At 33.3% G+C, this 16,786-nt stretch overlaps 2 protein-coding genes across 2 annotated transcripts; both read left to right on the top strand.

The window, feature by feature from the left end:
- The first annotated feature begins 240 nt into the window (after positions 1-240).
- On the top strand, positions 241-10,901 carry LOC109581679 (uncharacterized). The gene is made up of 7 exons (XM_019995996.1): positions 241-610; positions 2,007-2,698; positions 2,859-3,045; positions 3,093-4,019; positions 4,152-7,066; positions 7,121-7,735; positions 7,788-10,901. The coding sequence occupies exons 1-7, from the start codon at positions 241-243 to the stop codon at positions 10,650-10,652; spliced, it is 8,571 nt and encodes a 2,856-aa protein (XP_019851555.1). The 3' UTR covers positions 10,653-10,901.
- Positions 10,902-12,851: 1,950 nt separating this feature from the next.
- Positions 12,852-15,056, top strand: LOC109581662 (uncharacterized). The gene is made up of 10 exons (XM_019995979.1): positions 12,852-13,273; positions 13,328-14,228; positions 14,278-14,379; positions 14,428-14,466; positions 14,525-14,587; positions 14,632-14,670; positions 14,718-14,747; positions 14,792-14,845; positions 14,892-14,991; positions 15,040-15,056. The coding sequence occupies exons 1-10, from the start codon at positions 13,263-13,265 to the stop codon at positions 15,054-15,056; spliced, it is 1,356 nt and encodes a 451-aa protein (XP_019851538.1). The 5' UTR covers positions 12,852-13,262.
- Positions 15,057-16,786: the final 1,730 nt, after the last annotated feature.

Here is a 16,786-nt window from a genome sequence, read left to right on the forward strand (position 1 = left end):
GTTTATAGTGTGTGGTTGTATTAAGGGCACTGTCGTCTAGCTATCAGTACAGTATTGCCAGTTAGATGACGCTTCTAATAACTACTCCTGCAGTCCTGCTGTGGTCTCCACTATATAAACTCGTGGCGGTGCCTTGCAGCCTTTGATACACCCACACGCTATACTACAAGCACTGTATTCTCTTAAGGGTGCGGTTGGTTACGAGTGCGTTGGTTTCTCATAATTCCATAGCTAGGCATCATGGCCGCTGAGCCTGAGGCCATACGTAGTATCAATGCTGAGGCCGATTCCATGACAGAGCCTGAGGAAGAGGAATGCTCTTCTGTGGAGCTGAAAATTTTGCAGAGATATACCTGGAAACTCCACGAAGCGAATATTGAGCCAATGAGGCTGGTGTTAGACCTGGTCACACATGGTTTTGTTACTTGGATGGCATATCAGAGGATCAAAGGAATGGCAAGCTGTGAAACTCAAAGTTATGTAATAATTAATGGCCTACTACGAGTTGTGGCCCGGCAGAGAGAAAAATTTCATAGGTTGCTTCAAATATTGAACGAACATCCTCCATTGCTATCTATTGTTGCTGATAAGATAAAAGATGAATATCAAGGTAAATAAGATTTAATAATTTATATCAGACCTGTGGTCAATTACAAAACCTCACAACTTACATGTAGCCATGTTGAAGTACAAGTGATTTCATTTACATTTTGATATGTTTTTCATGAAACAGAAACATGGCTTGCTTTTAAAATGGTGGATTATATATTGGCGATTTTGTGCCACGTGCCATTGAGCATGCTCAGATTGAAACAAAATGACGGATTTTATGTTGGCAATTTCTTCATAGATTCTACTGCCAATTGCCAATATTAATTCCTTGCCAATAAATCATTTTGTATGGTATATATATCAGAAAAAAATTATAAAAATGGAGAATTTTTTCTTTTTCATTTTTGTCAAAATTCATCCAAAATTTTTGTAGGGACTTTGGCCTGATTTTTGATTAACTTTAACAACTTGTAAAAATCCAGTTTTGATTGAAATAGCTCAAATTAGATATACAACATCAAAACATGTATATGCATTAGAAAAAAATATAAAAATGGAGAATTTTTTTGCCATTTTTGACAAAATTAATACCAAATCTACTTCAGTAATCACTTCACATTACATGATCATAATTATGTACTTGTGCACTGTACACACCTAGATGAAAGCATGACAATCAGGGTTTTTCAGTATAGTGCTTAGCTTCTTGCCAGCTCATGGGGTTTGCTGTTTAGCTTGCTCAGTTGAGAAACCTAATCTGAACATTTCCCTTGTGTCTATATTAGGGCTGGGTGATAGTATCGATAGTTGCACTATCGTGATAGTGTACAACTATCGTGATAGTGTACAACTATCGTGACAGTGATACTGTAATATTTCTAACTATCACGACTGTTATTCTAACTATTACGATAGTTATCACATGTGTATGGAGCATGCACATAAATAGCTGTAATCATCTTCTAAGTTCTAATCAATAGCAACTTCCACTCATAGAGTAGTATGACTTGCTAGCACAGCTTGCTTCAAGGTTTTCACTGTCCCTGCTACATTAGCAGCATGTGAAGTGGGACAGTGTTTCTCGTTGAAAATTTGGATTAAATAAATTTAAATTAACTAGTATTATTATGCATGTGTAGTGTGATTATACAAAATAATAGATGTATTAGTTAAGTACAACAACTACATCCTTAAATAAATCATTGTATTTCCACATGTAAACCCTATGGCTGAACTATCGTGATATGTTTACTATTGTGATATTAGAGTTAGAAAATATCGTGACAGTGATATTACTACTATCGCCAGGCCTAGTCTATATTGATTTGATACAACTCAATTTTGATAATAATTCTAATGAAGTTTTGTTAAGGCTTAAGCAATTAAGTCTTTAGTTACAATTACAATTGTAATTGACCCTTGGTCTGATTTACATTTAGTATATTATAATTTAGGAATACTTCTGGCTGATCAAACTCTTCAAGTTGACGAGCATGTATCTAATTTGAGAGAATTCATTTTTGAATTTAAAAAAGTAGTGGAAACTGCAAATATCAATATTGATGATCTTGGAAAATTTATTATTTCATACCACCCTAACAAGGAGTGTCAAAGCAAAGTGAAAGATGCAAATGACATTGATGATATATTTTTTGTCCTACATACTACGTTTTGCTCTTTCTTCAATTATTCTATACTTGTTAAAATAGCTGAAAACTTTAAACTCTCTGATGGTTTTAAAGTCATACTAACTTACGAATTTGAGAATAATAATCATCAAAAAAATTTGGCAAGTATATCTCTGGCTGAAGAGCTTCAAAAAGAGAATGAATGTTTTGATTATTCCATGTATCAATGTATGATAATCCTGGGGCTGCAAACATCATTAGCTGAGCATCTCACAATATTGGAGTTTAAAGAATTTATCAAAAGAGCACTTTACGACTATGGTGACTACCTTCATCTTCTTAAAATAGAAATTGCTACAGATTCATTTGTTGAATCAACATTCTGTGCTCCTAATGAAGTAATGCATGATCTTATTTCTCAAGCTGAAGACAAGACAGCATGCCTTAAAGACATTGGAGTTAACAAATTGATCATTGGAGACACTGTCATCATAGACAATATTGAAGATGCAGGAAAGGTATATTTATATACTATTTTATACTCTCATTAACATTATTGTTGTGCTGTTATACATGTAATAAAACTTAGTCATTAACTCTTTTATTATAATAATTATTTGCTAAGCAACCAGCATCATTATGTAAAAGAACCTCATTATTTTTTTTTGTATTATGTAGAATGCAAGACATTGGGAGGCTTATTTAGAGGAGTATACTGATGCTGCAGCGAATAGTAAGACTTTCTTTCAAAATCCAAGTGAAGCTACAATTAAAATGTTTTGTGACTACTTGTCAAAATCAAAAACTAATCCTGATACTCATGTACTTGTGAAAACTGTCATTCTTGTTTTGACCTATGGTGATGGTATGTAGCAAGCTAATTCATAGCAATAATAATCATAATTTTTATAGGTTTTATTTCACTCATTCCTGAGAAATGTCTTAATACTGCCAATGTCTCTGGCCTTTTTTCTGCACTGAAGTGCTTTCTTCCTCACTTAGATGCTTCATTAAAGAAAGAAGTAATTAGTTTTCTCATCAATAAATGTGAGCCTTTCAGAAATGTCATAGTTGAGGGCAAATTTGTAACAGAGTCTCACACATGTTCACAATGGTTGTACGAGGAAGGCGTGTTATCTCTAAATATCTACCAATTACTGCATGATATGCATTACATGAATAATCTAACCCTGTCTCTGCTTAATGCACTTGTCCTGGATGATAAGCCTGAAATCATCACATTTCTTATGTCAAAATGCAATGTCTCTCCTTCTAAACTTCAGAAAATGGCTACTTTCGCCTGTAAGGAAAAGAACCTAATTATAGCATCATTGTTCCTTGAACAGATGAAATCTTTCACAGTCGATGTCGTCAAAGGTTTTTCAAAATACTTTGATGTGGAAACATTTAAAGAATTTCTTCAGACACGCTGCAGTCCTGAAAAAAAGGGAGAGCTTCTAAATTTTTGCTTCTGCTCTGATAAGATAGAAATAGATAAGAGAAGAAAATTTGCCATGGCTATTTTGGAATCTGGCTGCATTGATACATCAAAGATTAATCTTTGTGATGTTTTAAAGTATCCAAAATTTCTCCTTCTTTCTGATGTATCATTTCTTGAGAAGCTAGTCAGCGCAGGTGTTTCTTTCGATTCAAGTCTTCTACACGAAGCTGTTAAGTTAATTGTTGATAGAATTGAAAGCTACACAATTGAGCCCGAGCGGGTTGAACTAATATGTATTTTACTAGAAAATGGAGCAGATGTCATTGGCTTAGAAGCTGCTTACAGTGGTAGCGGTGGGACAGTTGTTCATGCTGCTACAGAGCTGGCTCTTCAAGCAAGTAGGTCTTGTCATGTAATGTATGTTACCACTTACCACAGATATACATGCATTCCAAGTATTTTAAACAATTTTTAGAAATAATCATAGACTAACGCAATAATATATCTAAAAATTTTTTATTTTTATTTAGAGTCTCTTCACATTTTGAAGCTGGTTTGTGGTAAAACAGATGTTTCTAAGTGTCTTTATGATGATAAGAAGATGACTCCTTTACATGTTGTTATGAAGGAAACTGAATGTGATGAAGTTAGCATTGAAATATGCCGCTTTCTTTGCAATGAAAAAAAGATAGATCCCTGTATTAAGGACTGTGATGGCCTCAGTGCAGAAGACTATTGCGATGATAAGAATGATAAGCGTTTAATGATTCTCAGGAAAGCAAGCTCTTTACATTCCTATCCTCATACTGTGGGGAAAAAAGTAAAAAATCAAAAGATGTCCCTAAAAGCTATTCCTGAAAGTGAAGGTCTAGATCAAAAAGAAGCACTTGATAAAACAGACCAATTTAATGATTCTATTGCCCTTAACCCCGTCAAGAAAATTAGTCCAAGCAGCTCCCTTGACACCAGATCTACTTATAAGCGAAGTTCCCATCAAGCTGACAAATCAAAACGCACCCCTCTGCATGTTGAAACTATGACCTATAAGAAAATGGAACGGCTTTTAGTAAATGCATTGGATGAAGACTCAAGTTATTTTGCATCTAAAAGACCAGTCAATCCGACTAGTCATCCTACAAATGAAAACCATGATGTCAATGACATCATAGATGAGAGTGAAGGTGATGCTGAAGAACTTAAGATTTTAAATGAAGAAGCAAAGTATGAGGTATTTTGTTCTCCACGTGTCAAGAAATTTTTTGAAACTGCTCAACCTAAGTTAGTTGAGCGTGTGTTATGTACCATTAAAAAGCTTGCTTGTGGTCAGGCTAAAGCCAGACTTAACAAAAAGGCGCATTCAAAAGTTCAAACAATGTATCAAGGAAATGTTGATTCAGCAAAAAGAGTACTTTGGTATAAAACAGTTTTATATTGTCCTTCAAGACACAGCCATTGTAAAGTACTGGTGATTGTAGATGTAATAATAGATCACAAAAAATTAGACAAGGCAGTGAAAAATGCAGAGAATTGGATCAAGCGTGGTAGAGAAGAAGGTGGGGTGTATACAGTTGACCTCATTTCTGAAGGCAAACCATCATGTTACAAACCGGTCAGTGTGCCTAGTGAAACATCAAAGGAGGTCTTATTTATGATGAAAGATGAATATGGAGCAGTACCAATTTATTCTTTACCTGAGTATGTTCTAAAAATGATAAGAAACAGCCCATCAGTTAGTAGATTGGGCTTGCCTCTAAAGTTGTCATATCAAGAGCATTGCATTGTTGATATGGATCCTGATGAGACTGCTATTGCTAACATGTCTTACCAGGAGAGTACTATTTTAGTTGTTGGGCGTTCTGGGACAGGCAAAACAACCTGTTGCCTTTCACGTATGTGGGAAGAGTTTCGTCATTACTGGGAAATACTTAACGACACTGATGAACCAATCATTCCTCGCTTAACTCATTGGAGACAAAATAGCAAGATTGAAGAACCTTCTGAATCAAATGATGAACTTTTAGCCAGCTGCATGTCTAAAACAGAAGAACAAGCAGTTCCTGGCGAAGACAAATGTGATCACTTACATCAAGTGTTTGTAACCAAGAGTCCTTATCTTTGTCAAGAAGTCAAGCATAGGTTTTATGACTTGGTTTCCAGTCACCATTTATTGCACAAGAAGCATTTAGGATTAGAGCATGCAGCATTGCCAACCTCGTTTAATGATCTACAACATTTCCCCCTTTTTATTACTTCAAGGCGTTTGCTAATGTTGATGGATAGTACTCTTAGCAACGATTCTTATTTTAGATGGAACAACGGAGAGCTTCGTGACATAATTGCAAATTCAGAGCAATTGTTCAATGAAGAAAATATCGGCTCATTGGATGATGTAGTTGAGTTCGAGTCTGATTCTGAAGATGAAAATGAAAATGAATTACATAGAGATATTGTCACTGATGGCTGTAAATCTGGTAGAACAATGATAGAAGTTACTGCATCGTTATTTCAAAATCAAATTTGGGACAAGATAGCATCTCATAAAATTTTGAAAACAATGAAAATTGACCCGATTTTAGTTTGGCAAGAAATTAAATCCTTTATCAAGGGATCAATTCTCTCTCTTACATCTGTGAATGGCTATCTCTCAAAAGAAGAATACTTCAAAATCGGCAAAAGTAAGGCACCAAATTTTACACAAAACAGAGAAGTTATATACACATTGTTTCAAGAATACCAAAAATATTGCAAATACCCAATGGAAAAGGGACAGGAGTATTTTGATGAATGCGATTTACTTCACCATCTTTACAAGCATCGCTCAAAGTTTTCATGTATTATTCACAATTTTTATATTGATGAAGTTCAAGATTTCACTGAAGCTGAGCTTTATTTGCTTCTTAGTTTATCTCACTGTCCCAATGGGAACTTTCTGTGTGGTGATTCAGCCCAGAGTATAATGAGGGGAGTATCATTCAGATTTACTGATGTTCGTTCTCTGTTTTATGAATTAAAATGTTTGAAAATTTATCAAGGTAAAGTTGTTGTCCCTGATGAACTACACTACTTGACTGTTAATTACAGGGCACATGCTGGAATAGTAAATATTGCAAATAGTGTAATTGAGTTACTGGGTCGGTTTTTTAAAGATTCATTTGATGCTATACCAAAAAGTATTGAAAATATCACATATTCTGATGTGATGCCTACTCGTAAACCATTACTTCTCTGTCATGACAGAAGTCCTGAAGATATGTTAGCTAGGAATCAATTTGCAATGGATGAAGTGCGTGAGATTGATTTTGGAGCTCATCAAGCTGTCATTATTCCATCAAAAGAGACTGTAATTCCAGAATCACTTAAGAATTCTCTTGTATTTACAGTTCTTGAAGCAAAAGGGCTTGAATTTAATGATATTTTACTTTTTAATTTTTTTTCTAACTCACAAGTAAGGCATAAACGTGTTGCATTTTTATTATACAATTTTTCTTAATTATTGCAGGTTAGCATAAAAAGCTGGGAACTTGTGAGTGCCTATACTTGTTTAGAAGTTGAAAAATCTAAAAAGAAAATAGCCACAAAATATATTCCTGTTTTAAAAAATTTTGTTGAATCTGAGCACAAGGCTCTTAATGCTGAACTAAAATGTTTGTATACAGCACTCACTCGTGCGAAAAGAAATTTATGGATCTATGACAACTTTGATAATGAGAGTGAAAGTCAACATCCAATGTATGAATTTTTCGTTAAAAAAGGCCTAATAAAAGAATTCAATGAATCTGTCATTGACTTTACAACTGAAGAGAGCACAGCAGAAGAATGGAAGGCAGCTGGAGATTTTTTCATGTCAAGGCAATTGTGGGAACAGGCTCAAACTTCTTACTTGAGAGCTCAAGATGCAAGTCGTTTATACCAAGTTCATGCTTTTATGGAAGCCAAAAAATGTAAATTCTTGAATGCAGCAGGATACTTTTTAAAAGCTGGCAGCATTCTTAATGACAGAAAAGTGCTCATTAGAGCTGCAAAGTGCTTTAAAGCAGCAACTTTTAAAATTTCCAAGGATGAAAAAATACATTGCTATGATGAAATTGCTCAATTTTTAGAAAAACTTGGAAAAGTGAGCCACTAAATCTATGTATAACATGTTTTGATTTATTTTTAATTTATAGATAAAGCTAGCTGGCGAGTTTTATATATTAGCTGAAGAATATGACGATTTTATTAGATTATGTGAAGAAAGAAGAAGATGGAACAGGGTTATATCGCAACTTTTAGCTTCTAAACAGAATATCAGAGCACTAAAAAAAGCTATAGAATATGGAGTTAAAGTTACTATTGAAGATTTTGAAGTTAGAAATTTGGCCCATAAATGTGTAAGATATTTCATGAAAAATGAAAGCGAATCATTTGTTAAAGAAGTGATAACTAATGAGTTAAAAGACAAAAATTTAGTAGCTAAGTATCTGGCAGTATACAAGTTTCATGATGATGTCTTAGATTTTTACATTTTATCTGATGAATACAGCAAAGTTTTAGAATATTCTTGGAAACATGGTCTTTATGACCGAGGTTTAGAAATTGCAGAAATTATGGACCAAGACCAAGAAATAAAATTTTTACTTTGTCGTGCATATGCCAAACTAGCTGGTGAAGGTGATGTGAAAAAAACTGTAGAATCATTGGAGCGTGCAATGACTAAATTTTGTAATAAAAATTTTGATGCTCAAGTATTGATGCTAAAAGCTAAATTTTGTTGTGATATATCAGCATGCAAAAAGGCAATTTGTATGTTTGAAGAGCTCCAAAATGAAGGTGGAGTGATAGAAGCTGTAAATATTCTTTATTCCATGCTTGAAAACCCGTCTGCTACTGATGTGCTCAAATTTTCTTTGAGAGCAACACGATTGTCAAAAGTTTTCCAAACCAGAAAAATATCTCAGACTGAATCTAAATGGATATTGCTATACTTCGAATTAAACCAAATGCAATTGCTTCCAGATAATTCTGTTTTAGTTCCACCATGTCAAGCCCATTGGCTTCAACTACAATTAAATAGCACTTCTATTTCAAGAGAAAACTTGAATCAAAAAATTCAGGAACATTTTAAAAAGTGCTATGAAAGTTGGCTAACAAAAATTAGCGAGAAAGATGCTGCTGAATCACTCTCATTTTTTAGAAAAAGCTCCAGCTCTGAATACCCTTACATAATTGGTGATATTGAATTGTGTGCGACTTTTCATAACTTTTTTGATTCCAAGATACAGATGCATCTATTAAATATCTTATTGGCTCCCTTCACTCTTTTCAATATTTTTCAAAATTCTGCCTGGCAACAACATCATTTGCAATCTATTCAAGCTAACACAGCTATTCTTAACATGTGCAAGGCTGAGTATAAGAAAGTTTTGAATAAACAAATTTGCCAAAATTTCAATTCACTAGATCAGTGCATAAAATTATGGAGACTAAGTTTAATCACCACTGGTAGTACAATTGAACTTCGTGATGAATTAAAGAATACCAAAACAGTAGATATCAAGTTTTGTATTGAAGCTGATTCTAGTCATATTTTTTGCTCGTGGATTGATTTTCCCTTTTCCATGACAGAATTTTTAAGCAGCACCAATAATGAGCTACTTCAAAAAATAATTCATTCACCCGAAACTTTAGCATCTATATCATGTGAAAACCTTCTTTATATTTTAATAGTTCAGAGCATCTCTTCAATATTTTTTATTTCAATGTATGAACATGATAAAACATTCTTTGTGCCTCAAATTTTTAGCTTCGTTATAAACAACTTTAATATTCTAGTTTCTCCAGAGTTTTCTATAATAGAGTCATGTAGCAAGGAAAGTGAAATATATAGACTTAAGTACCGAGATGCTTTATCGCTCCTACAAAATATACTCATACTGCTTCAAAATAATTGTGCCTCCTGTTTTCTTAGTCATGAAAATCATCAAGTTATGATATGCTATTTCATTTTAATTCTGACACTGTATACCAATATACTTATTGCTGAATCCAAGCCAGATGGTTTTTATTATAAGAACTGCACCCTCTTAGCAACAGAATTACAACCATCTGCATCAGAAGTTGTACCATTCTTTGCAAAAAAAATTTACAATAAAATAATTGCTGTTTCGTGTTTTAAAGATATTTTTAATGTTTTCGATGAACTGCTAAGTGAAGCTCAAAATAAGACAATGAATCAAATTTGGTTTGATGGCAAGAAAATTGAATATAACCGAATTTTATGTGGTGACATAATTGAAGCACTTAAGTATTTTGAGCCAATTTGCAAAATTAAACAAGATAATATTTCTAGTAATGGTGATCATAAATTGGAAGACACTGCCAAGCAAGTACCGGTATTCAAGATCCTAGTTATACGAAAATCAGATCACAAGCATCAGGCTATGAAAACATTTATCAAAAAGCTAAAAGAGCATATGATTATTAATGATTTTTGCAAAGTTTGTGACCGCAAAATAAACTTTGAGCCAAAAAAAGAAAAATATAGGGAGTTGGAACAAAATAGTACATCATACGATCAACATGTTAAAACATTTCAACACAAACTGATCAGGGGGCAAAATGAAGAATTTAGAGAGAGGAGAGAATTACTGGAAGAAAAAGTGAAGCTTGCCTTTAAAAGCATAAAGCAGTTGCTTCATTCACCTTATTTACTACCAGATGATGATATTACTTTAATAAAATTTCATGATCAGTTATCAAGCATATTTCACCAAGCTAATGAGTTTGATCACATATATAGTAGACCTAAAACTACCTATCTCGATTTAGAAAAAATGGAATCTGATTACAAAAGTAGATCTCGTCATCATACATCAGAATATAAAGAACTGTTTGAGGAGTTAAAGAAAATTCAACAAGGTCTACAAATGGTTTCAAAAAATATTCAAATTGCCTCTCAGTTGCAGAAACATGAAAGTGATAGTTCCAGGCTCCGAGAACCTATTGAAGCTAATGCTGTTGTACTAGATCTTTTAGGTAGAAAAATGAAGTAGAAATAACTTATTAGTTAAGCTATTATCCTTAATATTGTGCTAGATCCATGCTGCTATAGTATTATACATAATTTTTGTTTGTGCCGCTATTGAGTGTATGTGACTAAAAAAGAGAACCTTTAGCTCTAGATAGACTAGATAGTACATTATAACTGAACTCATTGACTTAAGATTTAATGTCATGTTATAAATTAAAAGTGAATATTTATAGTGAGTTCGGTTTTGTGGCTATGAATGTTCCTAAATCCATTTAGAGGGTATATAATAATATTTTAAACACAAAAACCACAAACTGAAACACCATGAAAATTTTTGCAAAGTGGCTAATTTATCTGCAATGAATTTTTGGAAATAATTATCACAACAATGATCTGTCCTATATGTGCACATTCCTTTCCAACCACAGTATGCTAATTAGGTCACTAGACTTATAAATGAAAAAAAACATTAATAGTAATTTCATTAGTTAAAAGGCTCCATAAGCAGAATTGTCTGATATGAAGGTTGAAGAAGTAGCACTTGTTTCAAAAGCAATAGGGACAGACTGACCACAAAGTTTATGTGATACCATATAGCACTTTAATTTGGCGGAGTTTTATTTTGGCGATTGGCGGTTTGCAAGCAAAATCACCAATATCAAAACAAAACTGCCAATCATTATTGCGCATGCTCAGTAATGCACATGTACACAAAAACTGCCAAATTAAAAACCGCTAATTACAATTTTACAGCAAAATCGTCAAAATAAAGCACCGCCAAAATAAAGCGCTATATGGTACGTTTTTACCAGTTGGTATTTATTCTGATTCATTGGCAACAGGTTTGATCTGCTCTCCGTTGTGACTGTAGTTTTTTAGACCACTCTGCACTAATTTTCTTTTTTTACACAAAATTTTATAGGCAGTTAATTTGATTTACTTTAATTTAATAATGATTTTACAAGATGGGTAGGATATAAAGTACAGAAGGAGAGAGAGGGATAGACAAGGAATAGAGACATCTTGAAGAAATAACTGCAAGAGCTGCAGATACCCAGAGATAAAATATAAAGTTAGATATATATTACTGTTAGGATTTGTGTGTGCAAGCATGAATAAAAAGGAAAAATAACAGCAACATAATCAGTGATAATTAATAATTATATAATTTTTAAAAAATAATTGAAATAAAAGTACTGGATAGATTGATTGGTGATTGATTATAGAGTTGACCCGTGATTAGTTCTGAGCAGAAAACCTGACAAGATGTGAGTCATGTAGCAATCTCAGGGGGAGAACGTCTGATTCCCAGCAATAATTGGGGACTTCTCTAACACCTGAGGTTACCTCCTAACAGGGAGCTGCCTTGTTCACCAAGTGACCCTAGTTACCACAACACCTGCTGGACCTGGGTGGGGGCATAACAGTTAGAAACCACGAGAGAGTTGCGAGTGAGCAGGAGACTTTTGGTGACAGCTGGAGCAGGGGCATAAAAAAGTGGAAAGTACAGGGATCTGTGGAATCAAAATAGTCTAAAAAATGAGATCATAAAAATCTCTTTATTTGTACTTTGATAGTGGGCAGGGAGAGAGAGAGGTCAATACATAATTATTGATGCATGCATTGGTTCTTTAATTTTGATAATTCATTAGCTATTGAGGCAAGTTTCACGATGCAAAAGAACTATATGTATTTTGAAGGCAATGTGACCATAGCAATTATCATCAATCATAATTTCAAAAATTGAGATTAAAATCAAATATAACAAATACTACCAAAAGGTGGATTTGCTGGGTCATATACAGCAGATACTATTATCTACAATTACTGTCACAAAAAGTATTAGCACAACACCTCCTCATACCACAGGCCACACTCTTCATTGTACCAGGAATTTTCCTGGAAATACTACAATACCTAGGAAAAATATCAGCTATATAATGTAGTTTACATAATGGATGTAGATAAAGAAATTCATTATTAGATATTATGGATTATATTTTGTCTTTGCACCATTGTGCTATTCAGCACTTCTAGTCACAAGAAAATAGTATAAACCCACCTGCATATGGGTACCATCCTCCTGTTAGTCTTGTATATTAGACTACCTGTATATGTATGCAGTGTGGCTGGTGGCCCATGCCACATGCTTGATGCATGTACAGGTGGATTGTACCCAGGTGCGTTTTAAGGTGGATTCATTATTTTTTGTGACCAGAAGTGCATGACCATACCTACATAACTCAGTAGTGTTAATGTGCAATGCTTATGAACAAATGCACTTTACAAGTCTATTGATTTTATGCTCTGTCTTTTGTGCTACCAAAACAATTGCTATAATTACTACAATAAGTACAAACTGCTTTACATGTTTTGCATCAATTCATTGTCTTTAATATAATATGGACCATAGACCACATTAAATTGTGTACAATGCCCATACTTTAGCATGTATAAATAAAAGGTCAATCTGAGCGGATACACCTGAAATATGCATGGGCAATATTTCTTGGAAATGTTTATATAAGCATGCATATACTGGTAGTATAATAGGTATAATAGCTAGATCCCAGCAGTAACCTTTGTACAGTATTATCTCAATCTTTGTGAAGTAAACTTGAGCTCTATAGCAATGGCTAAAACGTAAGACTTTTATACCAGATGATTAGATCTATACATGATGATTTTTTGATATAGGATTGCTAAAAAATTGTTTGATTCTGTCTTTGTTGACATGCCAAGAGATATTTTTGGTATAAATACTCCAGAATCACTTGAGTCACTACTTTTAACCCTCTGGAATAAAGAAAACCAATCAGAATTGAGGATACTGGTCACTGGGAAGACTGGTCAAGGGAAATCTACCCTCATCAATGGCATCTTGGGATGTGAAGTTGCCAAGGAAGGGGCCCAAGCGACAAGATGTACCACTGAAGTTGAAGTGCATTCTAAAGTCATCAAAAACATCTCAATCAAAGTGTTTGATTCCCCTGGTTTACAAGATGGCACATCAAATAATGAAGCCTACATTGAGAAAATGAGAAATACGTGCCAAGAGCTTAGTCTGATTGTTTACTGCACCAAAATGACCAACACACGTCTAACAGATGACGATAAGAATGCTATGAGAGTGCTAACGGAAGCGTTTGGTGAGGGTTTTTGGAATTACACCGTGTTTGTCCTCACGTTTGCTAACAGAGAAGACGTTTCAAGACGAGATGATAGAGATGATTCAGAATCAGACACAGAGAATGCTTTGGATGAAGAGTGGACAGAAGTTGAGAAAAAAAGATTCCAAGGTCGTCTTAAAATATGGAAAGAGGGCCTTCAGAGCTTTCTTATTAGTGAAGTTGGAGTAAATCCTAACATTGCAACCAAAGTTCCTGTTGTACCAACTGGAGATTACAAAAAAACAAAGAGATGTTTGCAACCACTTCACCTTCCTGATCGGGACAACTGGTTCAACTGTTTTTGGGAAGCTTGCTGCCTACGAGTGAAAGATACACATCTCTTTCTTAAAATAAACAGTGATCGTATGGTCGCTGCAAATAAAGCTGACGATAAAGCAAATAATGGAGATTTGGAACAAGAGAAGCAAGTATGTCATGTAAACAGTAGAATAAACTTAATTTAATTGTTTTTAATAGGGTGACTTTAGTCATCAAGGTGATGCACAAGGAGAATCACAATGTGATCAAGAACAAAGAGAAAAAGAAAAAGGAGAGGTTTTAAAAGGACAAGGCATAAAAGTGACTTTCTGATTATAAGAGTGATATATTTATTTTTAGAAATATTAGGTAGAAGCACAAGCTGTCAGAGAGAATGATACAAAACCAGTAAATATTATATTTATAGTCATTACAATACTTAATTGCCCTTTATATTAAAATTTAGAATTTTATTCGTGCAGCATTGAAATATGATGATGATGATGATACTGATATTCCCATACCACAAGTAAATTATTATACTTTTTTGCATAATAATACAACACTTTAAAGGAAGAAGATAATAGTGATACAGATGAAGATTGTGAGAAGGTATAATAAATTAAATAGTTTTGTATAATTTATGCATAAAACTTAAGCATGAAGACAGCACTATAGAGGTGGATCAGGTAGAACATAATGGTATTGTAGTAACTATTTATTATACATTTAGATACCATCATTAGATGTACCAGAAAAAACAGACCATAATATCCCAGAATTGAAGGTATATAGATAAAATTAGAAACTATAAATAATTACAATATTATTAGATAGCATCTGCAGAAGATGAAACAAAAGAAAAAGAGAAAACACAAAAAAAAAGAGAAAACAGAGAAACCAGAAAAATTAGAAAAAGCAGAGAAACTACAAGTATATAGAGTTTTGAAATTTAAATAATTGAAATTGTACTGTGTGTAGGGTGCACAAAGTTTTAATGATATCAGAAATGTTAGTTAGAGCTATTTAGTCTCTGGTAATAAAGTTATAATCATTCTACTCTAGATGTTTTTGCAAATGGAAAAAAAAGAAGCAACTAGTCAAGCACCAATTACTCGCACACGCAGAGCAACAAATCCACTCTTTATGGTAATAAGTATTAATATTAATGCTTACAAAATGCATACACAAAGTATAAAATCATTAGTACAAAGTTACAGTTCATTGTACACATAGCATGAGGCATGAATGCATATTTATCAGGCTCAAGATTTTATGTAACATTGTGATGCTGTTTCAATCATGTAGAGAAAAAGTAATTCCGCTCAAGATTTTCCAACAACTACATCAAAGGTAAAAAAAACATTACATTATTTAAGCCATAAATTTTATTTGTGCTCTTGTTTAGGACGTACAAAATCTTGGGATACCAGCTAGATCAAGTTCTCGACATTCACTACAACTGAAGTCGTCAAAGGTATATTACCTGTAATTATATAGTCATAATTATAAAAATATTTATAGCAAAGTCCACCAATTTCTCCAAAGCCCAAGAGAGAAAACAAAACACTAAAGGTATGGAATATATAAAGGGATTAAATATTACTGTTTTACTATATAAAGGGATTAAATATTTCTGTTTTACTATAATTATAGCTACCAGAACATACTAATGATGTGAGTATAAGTCCAGGATTAGGCACAGCTAAATGTGAATCAGATTTATCATTGATACAAGGACAAGACCAAAATAAATCTCCATCTTCTACTATACAATCAATAGGAGCGGGAACTTCTTTTAAAAGTAGCACCTCATCCTTACATAGCGAATTGAGCCCAACCAAATCAACAAAATACCTTTTTGATCAAGGTATTGAGATTAATGAAGATTTTGTCAAAGAAGTTACAGCAGAAACATTCAGGAAAAAATTTGGAGACAAGGTAGCAGATCGTTGCAAAGTAATCATCAATTCTATGAAAAAGCCAGTAGATTGGTTTTTAAAAATATTGAGTAACTAATAAATTATAAACATGAAAACTGTAGTGACTGCTTATTTTAGCTTATTTGATTGATATAAATAAAAAATTAATGCTTTTTTGTTAATTTCCTTTTAAATTGTTTCTAAATTAAAGTTCTCATTACTTTATACTTGATCAGAATAATCACATGCATGTGCACAGATAGATACTTAATTTTAAATACCTAGATTAGCATGCAATTAGTTTTTTTTCAACTAAAAACCCTATTAAAGTGACATGCTAGCAAAATTAGATCTATTTTTATTCTAGTTTAAATAATTAGCATCTAATTACTGCATTGTACTGAACTCTTGCTTATTGTCTTACATCAACACTTCAATCTATTGGCGTTCAACAATAATGAAGCTTTTTACTTCTAAATATTAATAGTTTCATATAAAGGTGGAGCAGTTGATGAGCCAGTAGGAGGACTAGCTGCAGTAATGGTGTGTCTCTGAGGTAAAGAATATGCCACATTCTCTTGTACATTAACAATTGAATCAATTGCTGCATATGCTTCATTAGATACTGAAGGAATTGATGCTATATTACCTAAAACTGTCACTTCTTTTTCACCAGCAGACTCTGAAACAAAACATTCAATTAATAAAGTAAATATAAACATACTTTTTCTCAAGCAAAGATATTGTAAAACAATAATAATGATGAGTATTATAAATACTATCAGTAATATAAATATACTGATTGT

The sequence above is a fragment of the Amphimedon queenslandica genome, unplaced genomic scaffold, assembly GCF_000090795.2.
Source record: "Amphimedon queenslandica unplaced genomic scaffold, v1.1 AMPQUscaffold_13426, whole genome shotgun sequence".
Lineage (NCBI taxonomy): Eukaryota > Metazoa > Porifera > Demospongiae > Haplosclerida > Niphatidae > Amphimedon > Amphimedon queenslandica.

Excerpts from the sequence above, each read along its gene's own strand:
- LOC109581679 (XM_019995996.1), top strand. The coding sequence starts at position 241 with ATGGCCGCTGAGCCTGAGGCCATACGTAGTATCAATGCTGAGGCCGAT. Across the intron at positions 2,699-2,858 it reads ATATTGAAGATGCAGGAAAG|AATGCAAGACATTGGGAGGC; the intron begins GTATATTTATAT and ends TGTATTATGTAG. Across the intron at positions 3,046-3,092 it reads TGTTTTGACCTATGGTGATG|GTTTTATTTCACTCATTCCT; the intron begins GTATGTAGCAAG and ends TAATTTTTATAG.
- LOC109581662 (XM_019995979.1), top strand. Across the intron at positions 14,467-14,524 it reads GAGAGAATGATACAAAACCA|AATTTTATTCGTGCAGCATT; the intron begins GTAAATATTATA and ends ATTAAAATTTAG. Across the intron at positions 14,846-14,891 it reads ATAATATCCCAGAATTGAAG|ATAGCATCTGCAGAAGATGA; the intron begins GTATATAGATAA and ends CAATATTATTAG.